Below are 19,082 nucleotides of genomic sequence, written 5' to 3' on the forward strand. Positions count from 1 at the left end.
TTCTAATAGGTTTTGTGCATTATTATTTCGATTTTCTTACTCAGTATTATCCAAACAACATCTGAAAATTTGGTGCAATTCCATAAAGTCCTGGTGCTAACCGTCTCCTCCACCAATACTTAAGAAAAGTGTCATCATATTGTTTAAACAATTGATTAAGATAAATTCCTAGATTCCCGTATAGTCCGACAATAACTTCACCCTGGTTTCTCTGGTTGTTAGTATCGTCTTGTCAATTTTTTGCATGTTTACCCCACAATTTCCCTCTATTTCAAAACCCTGCCCAGTGTGTTGGTCCTGGGGGCGGGGGAGGGAGGGTCATGTCTCATTCTCGACGGTAATGAAGGTCAAATTCGTATGAAACACGACGAAATACACTATTAAAACCTATTTTCCACAGTATTTCCCGTGGACGACAACCTCCATATATTTACTCATACATTTCGTAGAGTAATAAATAATAAGAATTTTTAAAGACATTAAGGTAAGTAATATACAGTACTCACAACACATCACCCGCCAGGCAACACACACAATGTTAAAAACACTCCACTAACAAGACTTCGAAACCATTTATTTTTCATGTAATACAAACCAACCAAATTTACCTTCATCTAAAACACATATCAAAAAATATTCATATTACGATACATTAGATTAGATTTTAGTGGTCTGCTTTCACAAACAAAATTATTTTTGTGTTAATTTTTAACATTAGCCACCTGCCACCTGCCAGCTGTTGACCACATCACAACAAACAGTACATCTTGGCCATCATTACATCATAACAGTACATCTTGGCCATCATCGTCATGGTTTATAGTTTATTATCCTAAAGCCTGATGGACGTAAAAATGAGTCATAATTACATGGGAAATAATGAAAACATATTCATAGTATTAAGCTGACAAGATGCGAATAATAATAATAAAAAAAATAAAAAAATAAAATACTACTACAACTACTACTAATAATAATAATTACTCATTAAAATCATTTATGGGATTATTGTGAGAAGAAAAGAAGATGAATCAACTAACTCTTTACTTTAATCTTCTTGGTCAACATAGCTCGTTTATCACTTCAGGCTCTACATTAAAGAATATAACGAAACTTACACATTTAAAGACAAAAAAATAATCTAACTTTAAAAGGTGTCATAGAGTTAATAAATAAAGGAAAGTTTGATCTCTCCTCTCCACTACTGTCTAATGTAGGGTTCCAATTTAATATTTTACCTTATTACTCTTCACAATATAATCATTTTAATGTAGAAAACCAATATAAACACAACTGCTATAGACTCGTTAAGTTAAGAAGTTAGGTTTACAGTATTTATTTATCTACTTTAAACTAATTCAACTGTTTTATTAGTGAAACGTAACTACCATTAGCAACAAGCGGCTAACGAGCTGATCAGTGGTGAAGAAGGATAATACCGTAACAACCATTAGTGAGCTGATCAGTGGTGAAGAAGGATAATACCGTAACAACCATTAGTGAGCTGATGAGTGGTGAAGAAGGATAATACCGTAACAACCATTAGTGAGCTGATGAGTGGTGAAGAAGGATAATACCGTAACAACCATTAGTGAGCTGATGAGTGGTGAAGAAGGATAATACCGTAACAACCATTAGTGAGCTGATGAGTGGTGAAGAAGGATAATACCGTAACAACCATTAGTGAGCTGATGAGTGGTGAAGAAGGATAATACCGTAACAACCATTAGTGAGCTGATGAGTGGTGAAGAAGGATAATACCGTAACAACCATTAGTGAGCTGATGAGTGGTGAAGAAGGATAATACCGTAACAACCATTAGTGAGCTGATGAGTGGTGAAGAAGGATAATACCGTAACAACCATTAGTGAGCTGATGAGTGGTGAAGAAGGATAATACCATAACAACCATTAGTGAGCTGATGAGTGGTGAAGAAGGATAATACCGTAACAACCATTAGTGAGCTTGATCAGTGGTGAAGAAGGATAATACCGTAACAACCATTAGTGAGCTGATGAGTGGTGAAGAAGGATAATACCATAACAACCCTTAGTGAGCTGATCAGTGGTGAAGAAGGATAATACCGTAACAACCCTTGACTGTCTTGGTGAACATGTGAACAGGTGAACACGTGTTGTGGGCTGACAGTGTTCTTGGGTGTTATATACGTAGAGCTAAATTGTAGGGACGACATTTTTATTGCCAGATATTTGGATATAAAGTTAAACACGCCGGTAAAGGTTTATGAACTGTTTGGGCCATGAACTCCTTACTGAGGCAAAATCTGGGTACATTAGTATATAAGGAACGGCTACCACCAGAAGGAAGTGTCCATATTGGGGTCCCACTAATTACCCAAATATAGCCGCAATGAAGTCAAATAATGGTCCTACATGAATAAATCGGGTTACTAATCACTTCTCGACTAGTATTTGGTGTCACAAAGTAAAAAAAAATGGAAAATGTAATTTAATCTGAGTTAATAGATCGAGTGCATGTAACGAACCTAACCTAACCTAACACAACACAACTCAGATTAAATTAAGTTTACCAATTTTTTGTGACTTTATGACACCAAATAATAATCGAGAAGTGATTGGCAGTCCGATTTATTCATGTAGGACCATTATTTGACTTCATTGCGGCTATATTTGGGTAATTAGTCGGACCGTCCAAATTGGTTGAATTTTTTTTCTACACACTAATATGATAATATACCAAAAAATGGAAACAACAATGCATGGGGGTTGACCAATATGATTTTTCAGTGTATTTTTGGGTAAATGTGCATTGTGCATATTACAGCACCCATCGAATTTGAAGAAAAAAAGTGGTTTTCTGATGGGTTTTGGTGCGATTAGTTCAAATCTGACCTTCACTTTTTGTCCGAAATCACTTGTTTGTGATTTATTCCTCCCCTCATTAATAGTTCTCTCGATTGCGTGTTCTGAATTCCCAATAGTACTCTGTGCTTGCTGACTTATACCCTCCCCCTCGACCCTCCCTGAGTGGTTATATAATGTTGTCAGTATTTAACACATCCTTATTTAACCTAATGTAATGTATTCCTCTATTGGGGAAATGTTGTTTTCTCAAGAGTTTGGTCATGTATTATATAGCATGGTAATGAGATTCAGAAGACCCACACACTCCCCCTCCTATGGCTCGCCGACGACTAAATGAGGTATTATAGTACAGTATTAGTAATAAAAAAGAAACACTTCCCAAAAGAGAACACTGTCACTAGCAATTAACAACAAAAATCATTGGGAAAAGCAGTGTATTCTTGCTAGAATCGTTGGCAGCGTTAATCTACACGTTAACCCAGTTTTAAATCTAACCTAACCTAACCTAACCAGGGGGCTCCACGGTCGTTCAATGTTCTGGGTGTGTACCACCACAAATGAACGTACATAATAAAATGTTAAACATCATGCTTAAACATAATTTGCTCCAGAAATGCCATTGATCTGAGAATCTTGTGGCAGTAATACCGGTATTTATTTATTACTTCTTACCTCATTTAAAATTTTGAAAACTAATTGTACTGTACAATGCTGGAGATAACATGCAGCCTGTTGCCAGTAAATTTTTTTGAGAGTTCTAACATCTCCCTTGATACCTAGTTTTTTCCCAAAGACATTTGTAAGTAGTATGCAGTATTATGTATAACTATCTTTTAAATTTTTTTAATCACTTAATGGATGTACTGTACAGTATTGTACTATACTATACAAATATTTAGTGACCTCCTAAAGTCCTTTCACTTGAAATTTGCGAGTCACATATAACTTCTCTAGTTTTTCTTCCTTTAGCAAATTATTATTTTTTATATAACTTGGTTTAATTACTGTACCTGCAAGATTAGGATACTTTGAAGGATAAAAATTTAATGTTTACAGATTATGTGAGGATAAAGAGAATATGAAACGTCTCCATAGAAGATTCATAGATACCCTTCGACTTCACGTGAAAAGTGGCCATGGGGGCATGGGACTTCCCCGATTTGGGGGTATTGGAGGCAAAGGTGGAGATATTTATGTGGAAGCCAAAGAAGGTAAAGTAATCGGATACAGCATTATAAAGTTCTCCAGGTAATACTTATGGGCCAACACATTTTTCGGCTGTTTCTAGGACTGTTTCAGTTCTATGTATTGATGGGAAAATTTAAGTCAGGAAGCAGATAATGATAAGCAGTATGGTTGTATCTTAAATGCTAACCCCTTGTGTACGGGATCCCCTCTTTGCTAAATAATCTTTTTAGCGTCAGCCAAATAAAACATTAAAAGTGGCATCCCTGTAGGGATTTTGTCATGTACAGTCGTGAACAGAAGTCCTGTCGCCCCTTGTGCTGTTCCGCGAACCAAGAGATTCAGACTCATGAACCCGAAGCAGTAGACACTGGTGCATTATTCTGCCCATAAATGCTTCAGATTCATGAGTCTGAATCTCAGGGTTCGTGGAGCAGCAGAAGGGGCGACAGGACTTCTGTTCACGACTGTACAGTATATTTGTTCAGGTATGCCCCTCCCCATTCCATCATAAAAAAAGGTTTTACAGTAGAGTACAGTATATCAAAGTGAAATGAGAAGAGAATTATTATTAGTGTGTTTGTGCTGGCTGGTAACTGATTAATTAGGCAGTCTCCAGTCTTCTCACCCCTATTCCTTCTATGTCATCCACTACACATGCCCTATTAAGTATGGCTGGCTGTGTAGGGGAGTGAAGGATGGTGATTTGTTTGGAAGTAGTAAGCAAATCAACCCTTGAAGCACAATGGGTGTAGCCAAATATGTCAAGGACCCTCTAGTAAGTCTCCCTGTAATGCGAGCGACCTGGCTGTGGACTCTGAGAAAGATGGTTTTTATTGACAAGTAGTACAACAAATAATGTTTCTAGAGCTTGAGTTACTCAGTCAGTCAGAAGGCTTTATGACTACTGCACATTCTTATAACCACGTAGAATGATGTTTGCTGTACCTGTACTCTATGTGAACATTACAGACATCAGTTTGAAAAACAGTTTATTGCCAATAAAGTCATTGCTCTCATTATAATCGCTGTAGACTGACATAAAGCAAATTTTAGAAAAGACAACAGGAACATTTTCTTTTCTTTTTTATATCTTGATACGTGGAGTCCTAGATATTTATGAGTGGGGCAACATTAAGTGTTAATAGATGAATATGGGGTCTAGTAAAATCATGGTGGTACAAAATTGAAACATGCAAATGGTATTGTGTTGTTTCGGTGTTACGGTAATTCAATTCAATTTCAATATTTATTCCTTGATAGAGAAAGCGGGATCCTAGTGCTGCAAAGGAGCACCAGTTTTTGAAGTTTTCCCAGTCCTCTGGAGAGAGAGACTTCCGTATGGCAAAGTGGAGATCACGGGTTACCTGCCGGAGATGTCTCACGGCAGGGATACGATACCAGTAGTTGGCGGCACTTCTGGGGTGACGGGGAGGGCGTGGAGGGGCAGCGCGATTGACAGAGTCATCAACAAAATCAGCACTGTAAGAGTCAAGTGACTGGGGGACAACATAGGAATCCGCCCAGGTAGAAAGGTATTGGGTAAAGGAAGGAACAGCATCTTGTGTGAGACGAAGGCGAGGAGATCGATAAGGAGCCGATGTCGGACCCTGAGTTGGGTAGTAACGGCAGGATGGTCACGATACAGAGCAGGCTCGGTGCAGACGGTAGGATGAAAGGAGCTATGACCGTTCAATAGTAAGCCAACATCAAGGAAACTATGGGGGAGCCGAGTAGGATCGTCAGGACAAAGAAAGCAAACATCATCATCCCCATTAAGAAACTGTGAGAGATGTGATCCGTTAAGGGTACATGGCGTGGGATGATCCGGAGTAAGAGTGGGATGGCTGGCATTAAAGTCGCCAAGAACAATAGTGGGAACCCCATCATGGAGGTCGTGAAGAACCTGGGGGTCCAGAGAATCACTCTTGAAATGAATATTGACTACACGAAGGGTCCGGTCACCAAGAGTAAGGGAGACAGAAAGTAATTCAGACGGGGGTCCAAGTGACTCAGGTGAAGGGAGACGAACAGATGGAATGATGTTACGCACAAGCGTGAGGAGGCCACTAGCCTGCCCACGGTACCGAGGCAGGGTGTAAACAGTGTAGCCAGAAAGGCGGAGTGGAGTAACATCGTCTGTGATGGTTTCCTGAAGTAGAGCAACATCTACTTGATGGGAGAGCACAAACTGGGCGAGGTTTAAGTCCCTGGATGTTCCATTGTAAGAAGAGGAGAGAACGGCCTCCGGTGTGAGATGAAGAGTCGGTGGGGATAGACAGGGCTCCAGAGGAGGTACCAAATTCTGTTGAGGATATTGGAGAGGGAGGAGTGGGAGAGCGAAGGATGGATCCTCCAGCTCTCTTACAGCCTTTGTTGACACCCACGGCACACCTGCGCGTTCTCCTTACAATAATTGCTAGAGGAATATAAGAGTAAATGCTTATCTGAGCAAAACTTTAGTGTTTGAAAGAGTGAGGCAATCAAACTGTAATGTGAGTTTGAATTGTTAAGAATTGGATGTGGTGAATGAGTAAATATCTGAGGTCTGTCTTTAACACCTGTTTGCATAAAAGTGAAATTTGAAAGGAAGGACTGCATGAAGGATTTCAGTTTTTGTTGTTGCCCGTCTATCTGTGAAATGTTTGTTTTACTAATAGAGTTTCCTCCTAAGTTACCCATATTTAGTTTTTTATTTTGCAAGTATTAAAAAGTGGTAATTTTAAGTGATGCTTGAGAAAAGTCTCTTACATTGTACAGTACAAAACTGATATCCATAATTGTATTTACTAATTAGAAACTGAAAGTACAACACCCACATTGTGTTTATAAAACTTTATAGAATTCTTAGTGAACCCTAACTAAAAAGATTTCTCCCTTTGACAGATTTTACTTTAAAGAAGACATTAAATGCTGAACCACGAAAGCGGTGGAGTGCAGCTGATGGAGGGAACAGTCACAAGTTTCGCATCATTGGGGAACCAGCGGAGAGCCTCAGTATACCAGTTCCAGTTGGTACTACAGTCAGATTAGATGGAGTCAAAATACTAGGTCAGTATATTTCTTGTATCCTGTACAGCTTATCAGCTGTTTTAAGGCTTGAATATTTAATTCATTAACTTATGTTCAATTTAATGAGCAAATCAAGTGAAAGACTGTTCATCTTCCTTCCTGTACTCTCAACAAGGCACAATCTTGTTGCCAGCTATTTTTAATTTTAATTTACACTATTTACACTTGATGCTTTTATTATATACAGTAAACCCTTTTTATTCATGAGGGACAGATTCTAAGGAATGGCACGAATAGGCAAAACCTCGAATATCAACTTATACTACCTTAGTGCACTACTGTATACCTATACCAAACAACCGACCAGCCGCGGCAGCACTCATCCCCTTTTTTAACTTGTCTAATAATAAAACTTTCTTTGTCAGGGTCATCACTGACTTCTGCCTTTTACATTTCACTCCACTAGCACTGACACTAGGCAGTCTCTTAGGGGCCATTTCACACAGAAACACTAAAGTTTTGAGAGTACAACACGAGATGCTGTGTGGCGTGACTCATTGTGCTGCTAGAAAAAGCTTGCAAGCTAGCCACCATAACCACTATCTGCTTACCGCGAATCGTCGAAATTGCGAATCACAAATCCACAAATGGGAAGGGTCTACTGTACGTAAATAATAAACTGAATTTTAAATTCATATTTTAGTTAGATTTCCAACTCATGAGATCTGATGGTCATAATATAATCCAAATACTGTGGCTGGGGGAATGGATATTATTGTTCAAAGTTACATAAGTCTACACTAATCCTATCCTGTATTTTAACATCTTAATGTACACTTGCTACAAAAAGTATCAGCAAAATTTTTTGCTAGATAATATTACACAATGGATAAAAGATTTTGACAACCCTACCAAGACAACAGGAGATGCAGTGTTCATTTTGCCATCCATCGGACCCCACCTTGCAGGTACTTTCTGTAGTGAGTGTACATACAGTATGGGTATGTGAAAAAGTGACTGTGGGTCTCATAGGTTTGACTGCCCATTAGGAACAGGGTGGATACAGCACAATGTATAATAATCCTTTGGCAGCATGGCCAGTACTGCACTCCACCGCATTCACTTCCCCAAGTTGTTAACTTAGGTACCCATTTACATCAGGGTGAACTGGGAATGCCTGAGGATTGAACCATCTACCCCTAAAACAGGATGTGAGCACTGTATCCACTTGACTGCCACACTCTGTATATATGCACATACACTGACCCCTTGCTTAATGTGGGATTGTTCAACGTGGATTCACTCGAACGGGTTGAGCTGGGCTAATACAGGAAAATTCTGCTAAATGCAGTTGTGTAGAAAGCGTTTTGCGCAGCTCACAGGTAGTGTCCCCAGCAGTTCAGCAGGCGAGTCCATTACAGTCCATGGAGCGGGTCAGCAGTCCACACACCACGTGGGCTCAGAGTTTAGCTAGTGCTTGGTTTGGCCACAACCAAAAAATTTGCTTGGTTTAACTACAGTTATTTTTCCTGTTTTTGTCACCATGATTCTACCTAAATGTTCTCTAAGTGTCCCTCTGCTTAGGAACACTCCAGCAAAGAAGATTAGGACCATATTTACCCTAGAGAGTAAATTAGACATTCTTCAGTGACTAAAGCCAGGCCAATCCATCACTTCTGTCAGTCATGTTTTTTCCGTACCACCAAGAAGAATGGTGAGAAGATTAAAGTTATAATTTTCTTCATATATTTTTTTATTCAGTTACATGCACACACAATCCTACATGCAGAGTGAACCAAAAAATCATCATCATTAGGTAAAAAACATAAAATGATGAAACATTTCTTTGTGTGCCAGCAGGAAGGGGAGTGTTGCTGAAGGAAGTTCCATCTGGGCTGGGTTGCTATGGTGAAGATTTGCAGTATATGTGTGAGCTTTAAGAGCAGTTGAATCAGTGATTGTTATTCCACAGCACTAAGTAGTGGTGATGTAATGGGCACCCAATGCAATTCTATAAAATAATGAAGTCCTCTATATTTTTATTTCAGGTGAAGTTAACAGTGTTGGAGACAAGGTGCTTGTGACCAAAGGAGGTACAGGTGGCTCTCCCATGAACCAATACAATGGACAGAAGGGGCAGGTTTGTACCATTTTCTGTGTTAGAATATATCTTCATCAGATGGTCCTGTATCCAGATTCATAGCTGGTTTGCATACATTGTCTACAACTAAGTACAGTCTCACCAAAGAGTAGGGTTAGCCATGGGGTTGATGTGATTCAAGGTTCTCCGAGCAACGTTGCTTGACCTGTTTCTGAATGGTTGGTAGCTCTACATCTGCAACCTTTGAGCATGAATTAGTGTGTGCATTTTCGAATGATACATACATTAATATAGCTTAATGGATTTCTTGTTATATTGAAGTACAGTACAGGCAGTCCCTGTTGGCATTATGTCTTAATGTGCTGGAGCGGTGGGTGGAACTGGCTGTTGCTTCAATCACCAGTTTGTATTTATTTATTCATTATTATATTCACATATGATAAGTCTATTATGATGTATTTTCATTGTAAATAATATAACATACAGTATTAAATAGTAGAACGAAATACAATACAGAGTACAGTATATAGCTTGACTTAAAAATAAAACAACAAGCTAAATCAGTGTCGGTGGTGTGGCAGTACCAGAACAGACAGAGGGTTGCATGACTTCGTGGCAGGTGATGCACGTTCTCAGCAACATTGAAGAACTCAAGGATGCTTTAATGAGTGCTGAGTCCAGGCTGCAACACAGTTAGACAGTTTGGTGGAACCCTACAGGCAACGTTACCAGGAGTTTAAACGCCACCGCCAAGCTCTCATCACCAGTGACGATGACACTGCTGCTTTGGAGATTGGTGATGAAGCTGAAGTCGCTTTACAAGTGTCTGCAGTTGATTTTGAAGGCTTTGAATCCGATTAGCTTTCACTCCTTGCCTCAAACGCCCATCGCTATACTGTATATGGGATATTATTTTTGTTTTGTATGGGTAGGGTTGTGCTTTAACATAACCTAAATTATGGAATTAACGCTGTTCTGACTTACGAACAGATTGATTTATGAACAGGGTCCAGGAATGTATCCCTGTCATAAGTTGGTAACTGCCTGTAACTAGTATGCCATACAAGGATGACCCCTCCCCCTGTTGCTGATATGGTGAGCAGGCATACCAACTTACAGTAATGCACTAGGTATCAAATTAAAGCATTTTGTCTAGCATTTCAAATTGTAGTGACGGAAAATCTACTGATACTTTTTTGAGGGACTGTACGTACCCCATTTACTGCATCTCCATGCTCTTCTAAAATTGGAACACCATCACACATAAATGGAACACTACTTACAGAAGATTTGTGCGCTTATGTTTGGCAGATTAAATTTCAATAATGATAAAATGTTGGAGCAATATTTTGATATTTGAGGCCCATTGAAAATAGATTTTATACATAGCATTACATATGGGCAAACTCAAGAACTATCCATGGTTGTGTAGCATTGTGGAGGAGTGTTAATGACCCTGAAGATCCCCCTCCTCCTCCTTCCTTTCCTACCTCCATGAAGTATCACCAAGGGAAGAAATACAAGTTTGGAAGTAGAGATTGAACTCATAGATATTACAATACTGTACTTCCCACCTTAATTTATGGCTGTGAAACATGTACTCTGGATGGAGCAGATTTTTTTTTTGGGGGGCTATGTATTTAAATTAAAAAATACTTGTTCTTATTCATACTGCTTTCTTATAGCATTCTATACATGGACTTTCATACACCTTTTTTCTCCACTTCTTCACCTTTGTGGTTATAAAGTACAGTGAGTATTTTATAATATTAAAATGAAGGATTCAATTTTCCCCACAGGCACATAACATACAACTTGAGCTGAAATTGTTAGCAGACGTTGGCCTTGTAGGTTTTCCAAATGCTGGAAAATCAACGCTTTTAGGAAGTATCTCCAGAGCCAAGCCAAAGATTGCCAGTTATCCATGTAAGTGATACTTTATTGTCCACTTTTCTTTTAGCTTTACTGTGTTGAAAGAGGAGGTGTAAAAAGGATGATATGGAGATATTGACAAATATGTCTATCATATGTGACAAATATGTGGACATTTGTAAATAATATATTGCAATAAAAAACATATGCTTTAGGTAAGATTCCTTCCACAAGACTTCAAAGATTACAAACACAACTTGTGAAATGACGAAGCTGCTGCAAACATCTGCAGTTGGCAGTCCTGTACTGTACTGTGTGTTTCTGCTACAAGATAAATCAACCAATAACACTCATGCTACAAGGGGCTCTAAAGTACAGTACTGCTAACCTTTCTTCATGCACTGTGAACATTCCTGCTGAAAGAGACTTGGGTAATCTCAAAAGCCACTTGTCTCTTCTCTTTCATAAAAGGGAATTCCATATTTCCTTCTTTTTCTTTTTAGTCACAACATTGCAACCAAACATTGGAATGGCAGAATTTCATGATGGGCGTCAAATCAGCATTGCAGACCTTCCTGGGCTAATAGAAGGTGCATGGGCCAATGTTGGCATGGGACACAAATTCCTCAGACATGTTGAGAGAACAAAGTTACTTCTATTTGTTGTTGACATAAATGGTTTCCAACTGGGACCCCAACACCCTCATCGGACTCCAACAGAAAACATTATACTTCTGAATAAGGTAAGATAATGCACTGGAAGTCAACAACTGTACTTATTTACTGTTTAATCCTTCACCATGCAGTTCTTCTAGTATATACTGTACTGGGTCAGGGGTGGATCCAGGAATAAAAAAAAAAGGGGGGGGGGGTCCAAGAAGTTGTGGGTGGGGGAACATGGCAAACACAACGAGCCCACCCAGCTGAGGGTGTTCGGTGTTTTTTTTTTATCTGACCAATATCATAGGCATTTTGAGGCCATCTGCACTTGATGGTGTATGTTTTATCATTGAAAATATAAAATATTAAATACTGTACTGTGCTATAACATCTTGATAAAATCACACAGGAACAATGGAGCCCCTTAGCTTTTGTCTTTATTCAAGACATCTTCACAGGCAACTGAATTCCAAGGACTGATACTGAGAGAGGCTTATGTACACAGGGTGACCTTACAAAACATGAGGGTAGGTCAAACACATGACATCCACTTATCCACACACCACCACCATCATAAACATGCCTGACGTTGTACACTCCTCCATACAAATGTTTGCCGATGGTGTCAAGTTATTTCGTGAAATCAAGAACCAAGAGGACTGTGAAGAGCTGCAGAAGGATCTCTGTGAGCTCCAAGAATGGTCAAAGAAGTGGCTGCAGAGATTCAATGTCACGAAGTGTAAGAGGATGCACCTGGGGCGTACCAACGGTAAGGAGGCGTATCATATGTCCCAACGGGATGGAGAAACTGCACTATTTGAGACTGAATGTGAGAAGGACCTAGGTGTGTATGTTGACAATGAGCTGAAGTTCTCGGGCCATCGCGAGAAGAAGGTAAATCAGCCAAATAAATTATTGGGTCTTATAAGAAGGTCCTTCAGATATCTAGATGGTCCGTCCCTCCTAACCATCTTCAAGAGTGAAGTGCTTCCCCATCTGGAGTACTGTCACCCCGTCTGGTCCCTGAGATATGCTAGGGACTGTCAGTTGGTTGAAAATGTTCAAAGGAGGGCCACCAGACTGGTGCCTGCATTTTGGCACCTCAACTACCCTGACAGATTGGAGCTCCTGAACTTGCCTAGCTTATATTACAGACGGGCAAGGGGCGACCTAATTGAGGTGTATAAGCATCTCATGGGGCATTACTCAGTCGAGTGTCCTTACTTGGAGCTAGCGGACACTCGCCCCACAAGGGGTCACGCTCAACATTGAAGAAGCCGCAAGTTCAGAAAACTGTGAGGGCAAACTTTTTCAGAGTGAGAGTTGTGAACTCTTGGAATAATCTGCCAGAAAGTGTTGTGACGGCACAGAGTGTGAGTTCTTTAAAGACCAGACTTCACCAACACTGGAGCAGATTCAGGAGCTGGTGCATGCCCAGTACCTGCCAACAGTACATAACAGAGAGCCAGTACATGACTAGTACTTGCCAACAATGCGTGACAGAGACGTTGTATTGTAGTGCTAATTCACACATTTCCTTTTGGCAGATGTCACTCGTATTGGTAATACAGTACTGTACATTTTGGGGTGACATTATGAGACGGTTACCACAAAATAGCCACTGACCAAACTTGGTGGCTGACCTTTTATATATTCATGTGTCCTATTCATACTGGTCCAGCATTTAAGTATCACCAGTAGTGTGCACATCTATCAGCAAACAAAAAAATATATGTATTGTGCCTGAATTTTCAGACACAGGCTATACAGTTTTGGGGTAAATATCCTACTTCCTGATCTGCCTTTGGAAAAATTAATTAAAAACAAATACTACAGTATTAATTATTAATTTTCTTAATAATGTATTACAGAGTTTATAAGGCCAGTTACTGTGATTCAAACATTTTATGCATAGAGCAAACCCCCTGTTGCACTGTGTCCTGTAACAGCTTGGGCTTCTTTCCACCTCCTCCCATTCTTTAGTTTGAATTTGATTCATAAATCATTTAGAAGAAGCACTTGGTTATAAATAAAAGTTTGATCCTGAAAATCCATACATTAACCAGAGGGAGTGTGATGATGTGAGCCTGTTTTGTGACTGAGACACTTGTGGTATGACTTATATAGTAAATTGAGGAATGAAAAACTTGTTAGGCTTATGGCCTTAACCTCTGTGTTCACTAAACACAAGTCATTCCCCCATGGTTTCATTGTTCATGTTGTAGGACCTTTCCAATAAAATGTTCGTTGCTAGATACACATTATTACTCTACTGATATATTGATTTCATGGAGATAAATTAACATTATGTATTTTCTTTTCAGGAGTTGGAGATATACTCTTCAAATCTTCTTGAGAAACCTGCCTTACTGGTGATAAACAAAATGGATTGTCCAAATGCCGAAAATAAACTGGAAAAGCTGCTGAAGGATCTAAATCAACTTAGAGGCAAGTGTTTTCACTGATGAATCAATGAACCCTCATTGCAAAAGTGAATGTTTGAAGTGCTCAAACTTGATTGGTTCACAAAAACTAGTTAAAAAAAAAGAGAGAACTGTGTGACATTCTATTTCTACACACAAGTGAATGGTCACTTTTAAATGGGTATTCTTCACTACAGAGGTCTGTATCTTTCTTAAATTCAATATGTGTCATCCCAATTTGCAACACTTTTTGAAGACTGACTCACTATAAGCTGTATGTTGAACGTATGTATGTATGATGCAGTTAATCAAATAATTGGATCAAATTTGCTCCATTACTCGACACTTCATGTTTAATACAGAATGCAGCTGGAGACTAAATTCCTGAGTAATAAAGGATCATGTTGATGTACAAGTGTTACAATTTTCATCTTATCCATTGTTGTCACATAAATAATTGGTTGTTATTTTTATTCTTCTATGAACTATTACAACAGTATTTATTTTAAATTTTTTTTTTCAGAAGTTTGCACAAATTTCCCTGAAGAGTTCCACCCTGAACAGTTAGTGACATTTGATGACATTATTCCATGTTCAGCGCGAGAAAATAGAGCATCTATAAATCACTTAAAGGAACGTCTTCGTGAGGTTCTCGACTTTTATGGAGACCAAGAGAAAGATCAAGTAAAAGTGGTCACCAAAGCCAGACAACAAGTTCAAAAGCTACTCAGTGAAAGGAGTAAGCATCTGGTTTGATTGTTTTAATATATCAAGTTATTGTAGTTCTGTATTGTATGATTACTGTATTTATGTAATAAATATAATCAAAGATACTAAATAACTATATTTCATTACTACTTACTAACAGGTTACAAAAGAACTGCTGGACATGATAATAAAGGGGAATCTGGAGACTTGGACGATTGTGTTAGAAATGAGTACTATCAGTAGAATGGTTGACAGTGGTTGTGGTGCTGGAGAAAAGGGAGTAGATTTTGAACAAGTAATTTAATAGTGATGAACTAACAAGCTTGGATTTTCAGATACAATATTCATTAAAAATTATACCAAAGTATCACAACAGGAAACTAGGGTAACTGTAACTCAAGACTCTTGTCCTGCTGCTAGCTAGCTGAGAACTTGTTCCACTCGTCGACTATACTGTATTTCCAAACCAATGTTTACCTATTTTGCGCCTAAATCTAAATTGGTCTAATTTAAAACCATTGTTAAGAGTTTGCTTCTGGTTGGATAGTTTGAGTACCTTTGTAATGTCCCCTTTGTTCACCCCTGACTTCCATTTATACACCTCTCTCATATCGTCCCTCACTTTACGTCTCTCGAGGGAGAGCAAATTAAGATGCTTTAACCTGTCTCTGTACTCAAGGTTCCTAATGCCCGGGATTAGTCTTGTCATTCTCCTATACTGAGTACTTTATATTTGTCCACATTGAATTTCATCTGCCATTTCTCAGACCATTCAAAAAATTTGTTTAGATCTTCCTGTCGTTTTGTGGAGTCCTTGTCAGATTTAAATACATGCCCTATTTTAGTGTCATCAGCAAATTTACTTATGTTGCTGTCTATGCCGATATCTGTCGTTTATGTACATAATAAATAATAATGGTCTAAGTACTGAGCCTTGGGTAACTCCACTAGTGACGTTGCTCCAGTCGGATTTAGTGCCGTTAATGCTCACTCGCTATTTCCTATCCTGTAACCACGCCCTAATCCATTTTAGAATATCTCCTTTAATGCCATGAGCCTCCACTTTTCTTATTAGTCTTTTGTGGGGGACTCTGTCAAAGGCTTTGTTAAAGTCGAGATATACCACGTCATAATTGTGCCTCATATCCACTGATTCGAAAACAGATGAAAAGAATGTTAATAGATTAGTTTGATATGAACGCCCGCTTGTGAAGCCATGTTGGGAATCATTATTCAACTTGTGCTTCTCCAGGTGATTTCGAATAGAGTTTGAAATGATTGCTTCCAGTAATTTGCCTACAATTGATGTTAGACTGATTGGACGGTATTACATTCGCTATCCTCCAGGATTCTAGTACTACACCCGTTTTTAAGGATATGTTAAACAACTTTGCTAAGGGCATACTAAGCTCGTTTTCACGCGTCTCTACTCTCCATATAGTATTAGATATTTTAACAATTATGAGGTTCTTGTAACTTTTATCAATCATCTGACGATGACTACTTACTTATAAATGTTGGGTTAAAAGGTGCAATACGGTTGAGTAGTCAAACAACACAGCTACATGCACTCAGCGAAGACCCTCCAATGGGAAACATCTAGCGCCAGCCCGGCTGGCAGGTGTGCATGTACTGATGACGTATGCACTGGCGTAGGTGCCATTTCTTGTTATAAAGTAAAAATTTAAGCCATTACACTACTTTTAGGATTAGGAATATACGAGTACAGTATACATAAAATTTATTAATACAGTACTGACAAACTTTACTCTTAAGTAAAATCAATACTGTCCACGATAATTGATTTTGAAAAAGCGAAACCTGGAGCCTAGACATGTCGACAGAATGTACAGGAATCAAACCTGTCCGGTCCACCCAAACAAGTCATGTGATTTTATACTTTCTTGAATCTTTACTTTATTTATAAAAAATAAATCTGACTGTTACATCTAATAAATTGTTTTGTTGGCATATATACATTAATATATGTTGTGTATATATGGATAAACAGTTGTGAACAAAAAGAACTCGACAGGAAGAGTATAAGCTGCGTCTGCCTTATAATGAAACTAAAAAAAAAAAATTGGTGTGATAAGAAGATCGCAAGTTTTTAATCTCCACTATGCGACGGTGGCAAGTCTTCACCTTCCCCTACCCTTCCATACATAATCACCCTCCCTCCCCACAACTGTATGTATATTATACAAATTTTATTGTTACAAATTCATGAATAACCATATTTACAAGAACATGCATTCTCATATAGTACTATACATATTCAATGGAACGCTCTTCATTTACTGTACAATGAAAGTACATGAATGAAAGTGAAAGTTAAAGACTGGTTACACTGGATAACACCCTTCTCACGTGTGTCTGGGCCGAAGCTCGAACCCTTGACATATTGGTGAGAGTTATGTTCGTTACCGCTGTACCACCAATACTGCATTAAATAATGAAACAGCTCAACAGAAACTAATGGACAGTCAACATTAACAGAAGTAGCTTTACGACTCACTTATCTGGATCCTTCCAAAATCGGAAGGACACTCAACTGATTAGTGCCCCTTGAGATGCTTATACACCTCAGTTAGGTCACCCCTTTCCCGTCTGTAGTATAAGCTAGTCAAGTTCAGGCGCTCCAATCTCTCAGGTTAGTTGAGGTGCCGAAGCACAGGCACCAGTCTGGTGGCACTCCTTTGAACATTTTCAACACAGTGTATGCAAGTACTGTATATCACTACAGTTCCACCAGGATGAGCATACGTGACTCTGTGATAACGAGGTCTTATCACATGGAGTCACCATCATTATCTCCTTCATTACTCACTTCTGTTCCTCATCTATCACTCATCTCTCTTGTAACTGAAATCCAGTACCTACACAGTCTATCTCCAGACAAGTAGAACAAGTATTCTGATATACAATCTCGAATAACAATAAAATTGCTAAATCGAAGTACACATGTACATCATCTTGATGCTTTTATGCATTCACTGTTCAATTTCTGACACTCAACAAGGAAGGCCCCTCGAGCAACAGGTCACTGATAAGCAACCAATGAGTTCAGGAGGAGGAGGCAATGGCAATTAGAGAAATACAAAGCAGCAGAAAGAGATTGTAACGTGTCTTATTCTCTGTTTTATTATGTCCATACGATTCAGTAGACTAATGGCAAACTTCACTCATACAATTTCAGGCCAAAATTATGAAGTAAAACTGATTAATATACTACTTGAAAAGCAGTACTGTATATGCCCAGATTAGGAGGATTGTTTAAATTTTAATCACTATCCTGCGTTGTCAGTTGATTTCTGTCTTCGATCGGGTGATGTACTCATGGTATTCATTGTTGAGGCTGGCTGGCTGTGTTGGAGTTTTATGTATTTATGTTCTAGAATCGTGTATTGATTTGGTTGTCAGTGATATTGGCAACCTTAGAGTAACCTAGTATGTTCATGTGATTAGCTTTATTTCATTGTTCTTAGTGGGAAGCATTTGTAAATATAGTTATACATTTTATTTAAATTTCTTTACTCCAATCATCAAGTATTCAGTTAATAAAAGGGGCTACATTCAATCCGTACATTACACCGTAGTTGGAGTTCTTCTCAATACATATTGTAAACGATATATTGTAATTCTCTTTAATTACTTTCACTTTTTGTTTGTTACGAGCCTTACCCCTTTGACACATAACAAATATTGGTGGTGGTGGTGGCAAAGGAAACAATGAGCTGAAATAGAGAATTTATTCTTTACGTGTTCTGGCTTAGGTTAGTCTTCTTCAGAGGAATAACATAAACAAGAAAGAAAATGCAGGTTATCATACAAATACACTGGATCAGATGATTGGGTTATTGGTTGATTGGTCTGTTTCTGACCTGTACTTGCCTCCAACTAACCAATCATGTGATGTCAATTCTGCTGTTGCGACATTTGTATGTATGTACTATATAGCATGTAGTTCTTTTTTTTCCTGTATCAGTTGTTCCTCTGAAAACTAGTGTAAGTCAAGAAAGCATAAGGAATTAATTCTTTATTCCAGTTCATAGATCTTCCAAGTTAAAATTTGATTGGTAAAATTTACAATAAAACACAAAATGTAGACCTTATTTATACACTGATTTACCATTACATCACAGTTTTATTCATCCAATTTCCAGTTTGGTTGTGGTACACGATGATTTAACTAATGCCTAAGGTTCTCTCAAAACTTACAATTCTGTTCAATATTTGGTGACACTCAGTATCATCCAGTGATTAAAAGACTTCT

At 38.5% G+C, this 19,082-nt stretch overlaps 2 protein-coding genes across 10 annotated transcripts in view; one reads left to right on the forward strand and one right to left on the reverse strand.

The window, feature by feature from the left end:
- The window catches only part of LOC121860692 (solute carrier family 35 member E2A-like), a 21,375-nt gene extending 20,816 nt beyond the window's left edge, over nucleotides 1-559 (reverse strand). For 2 of the 3 annotated variants that reach the window (XM_042357978.1, XM_042357976.1), the window contains exon 1: nucleotides 507-559. In XM_042357978.1, the coding sequence (XP_042213912.1) occupies nucleotides 507-513 (7 nt within the window). In that variant the 5' untranslated portion in view covers nucleotides 514-559. The remainder of the gene's footprint in view (nucleotides 1-506) is intronic. The other variant, XM_042357974.1, reaches the window with a different exon arrangement.
- Nucleotides 1-14,936, forward strand: part of LOC121860693 (GTP-binding protein 10 homolog) — a 15,851-nt gene extending 915 nt beyond the window's left edge. Inside the window, exons 1-8 of one of the 7 annotated variants that reach the window (XM_042357986.1) lie at nucleotides 1,097-1,213; nucleotides 3,903-4,057; nucleotides 6,918-7,082; nucleotides 9,092-9,183; nucleotides 10,944-11,070; nucleotides 11,520-11,758; nucleotides 14,000-14,123; nucleotides 14,622-14,936. In XM_042357986.1, coding sequence (XP_042213920.1) covers nucleotides 3,925-4,057; nucleotides 6,918-7,082; nucleotides 9,092-9,183; nucleotides 10,944-11,070; nucleotides 11,520-11,758; nucleotides 14,000-14,123; nucleotides 14,622-14,854 — 1,113 coding nt within the window. In that variant the 5' untranslated portion in view covers nucleotides 1,097-1,213; nucleotides 3,903-3,924 and the 3' untranslated portion in view covers nucleotides 14,855-14,936. Of the gene's footprint in view, nucleotides 1-1,096; nucleotides 1,214-1,315; nucleotides 2,124-3,902; nucleotides 4,058-6,917; nucleotides 7,083-9,091; nucleotides 9,184-10,943; nucleotides 11,071-11,519; nucleotides 11,759-13,999; nucleotides 14,124-14,621 lie in introns of those variants that run through there. The other 6 variants (XM_042357987.1, XM_042357981.1, XM_042357984.1 and 3 more) reach the window with 6 other exon arrangements.
- The last annotated feature ends 4,146 nt before the right edge of the window (nucleotides 14,937-19,082 follow it).

This window comes from Homarus americanus, unplaced genomic scaffold, assembly GCF_018991925.1.
Source record: "Homarus americanus isolate GMGI-L3 unplaced genomic scaffold, GMGI_Hamer_2.0 scaffold48393, whole genome shotgun sequence".
NCBI classification, from domain to species: Eukaryota; Metazoa; Arthropoda; class Malacostraca; order Decapoda; family Nephropidae; genus Homarus; species Homarus americanus.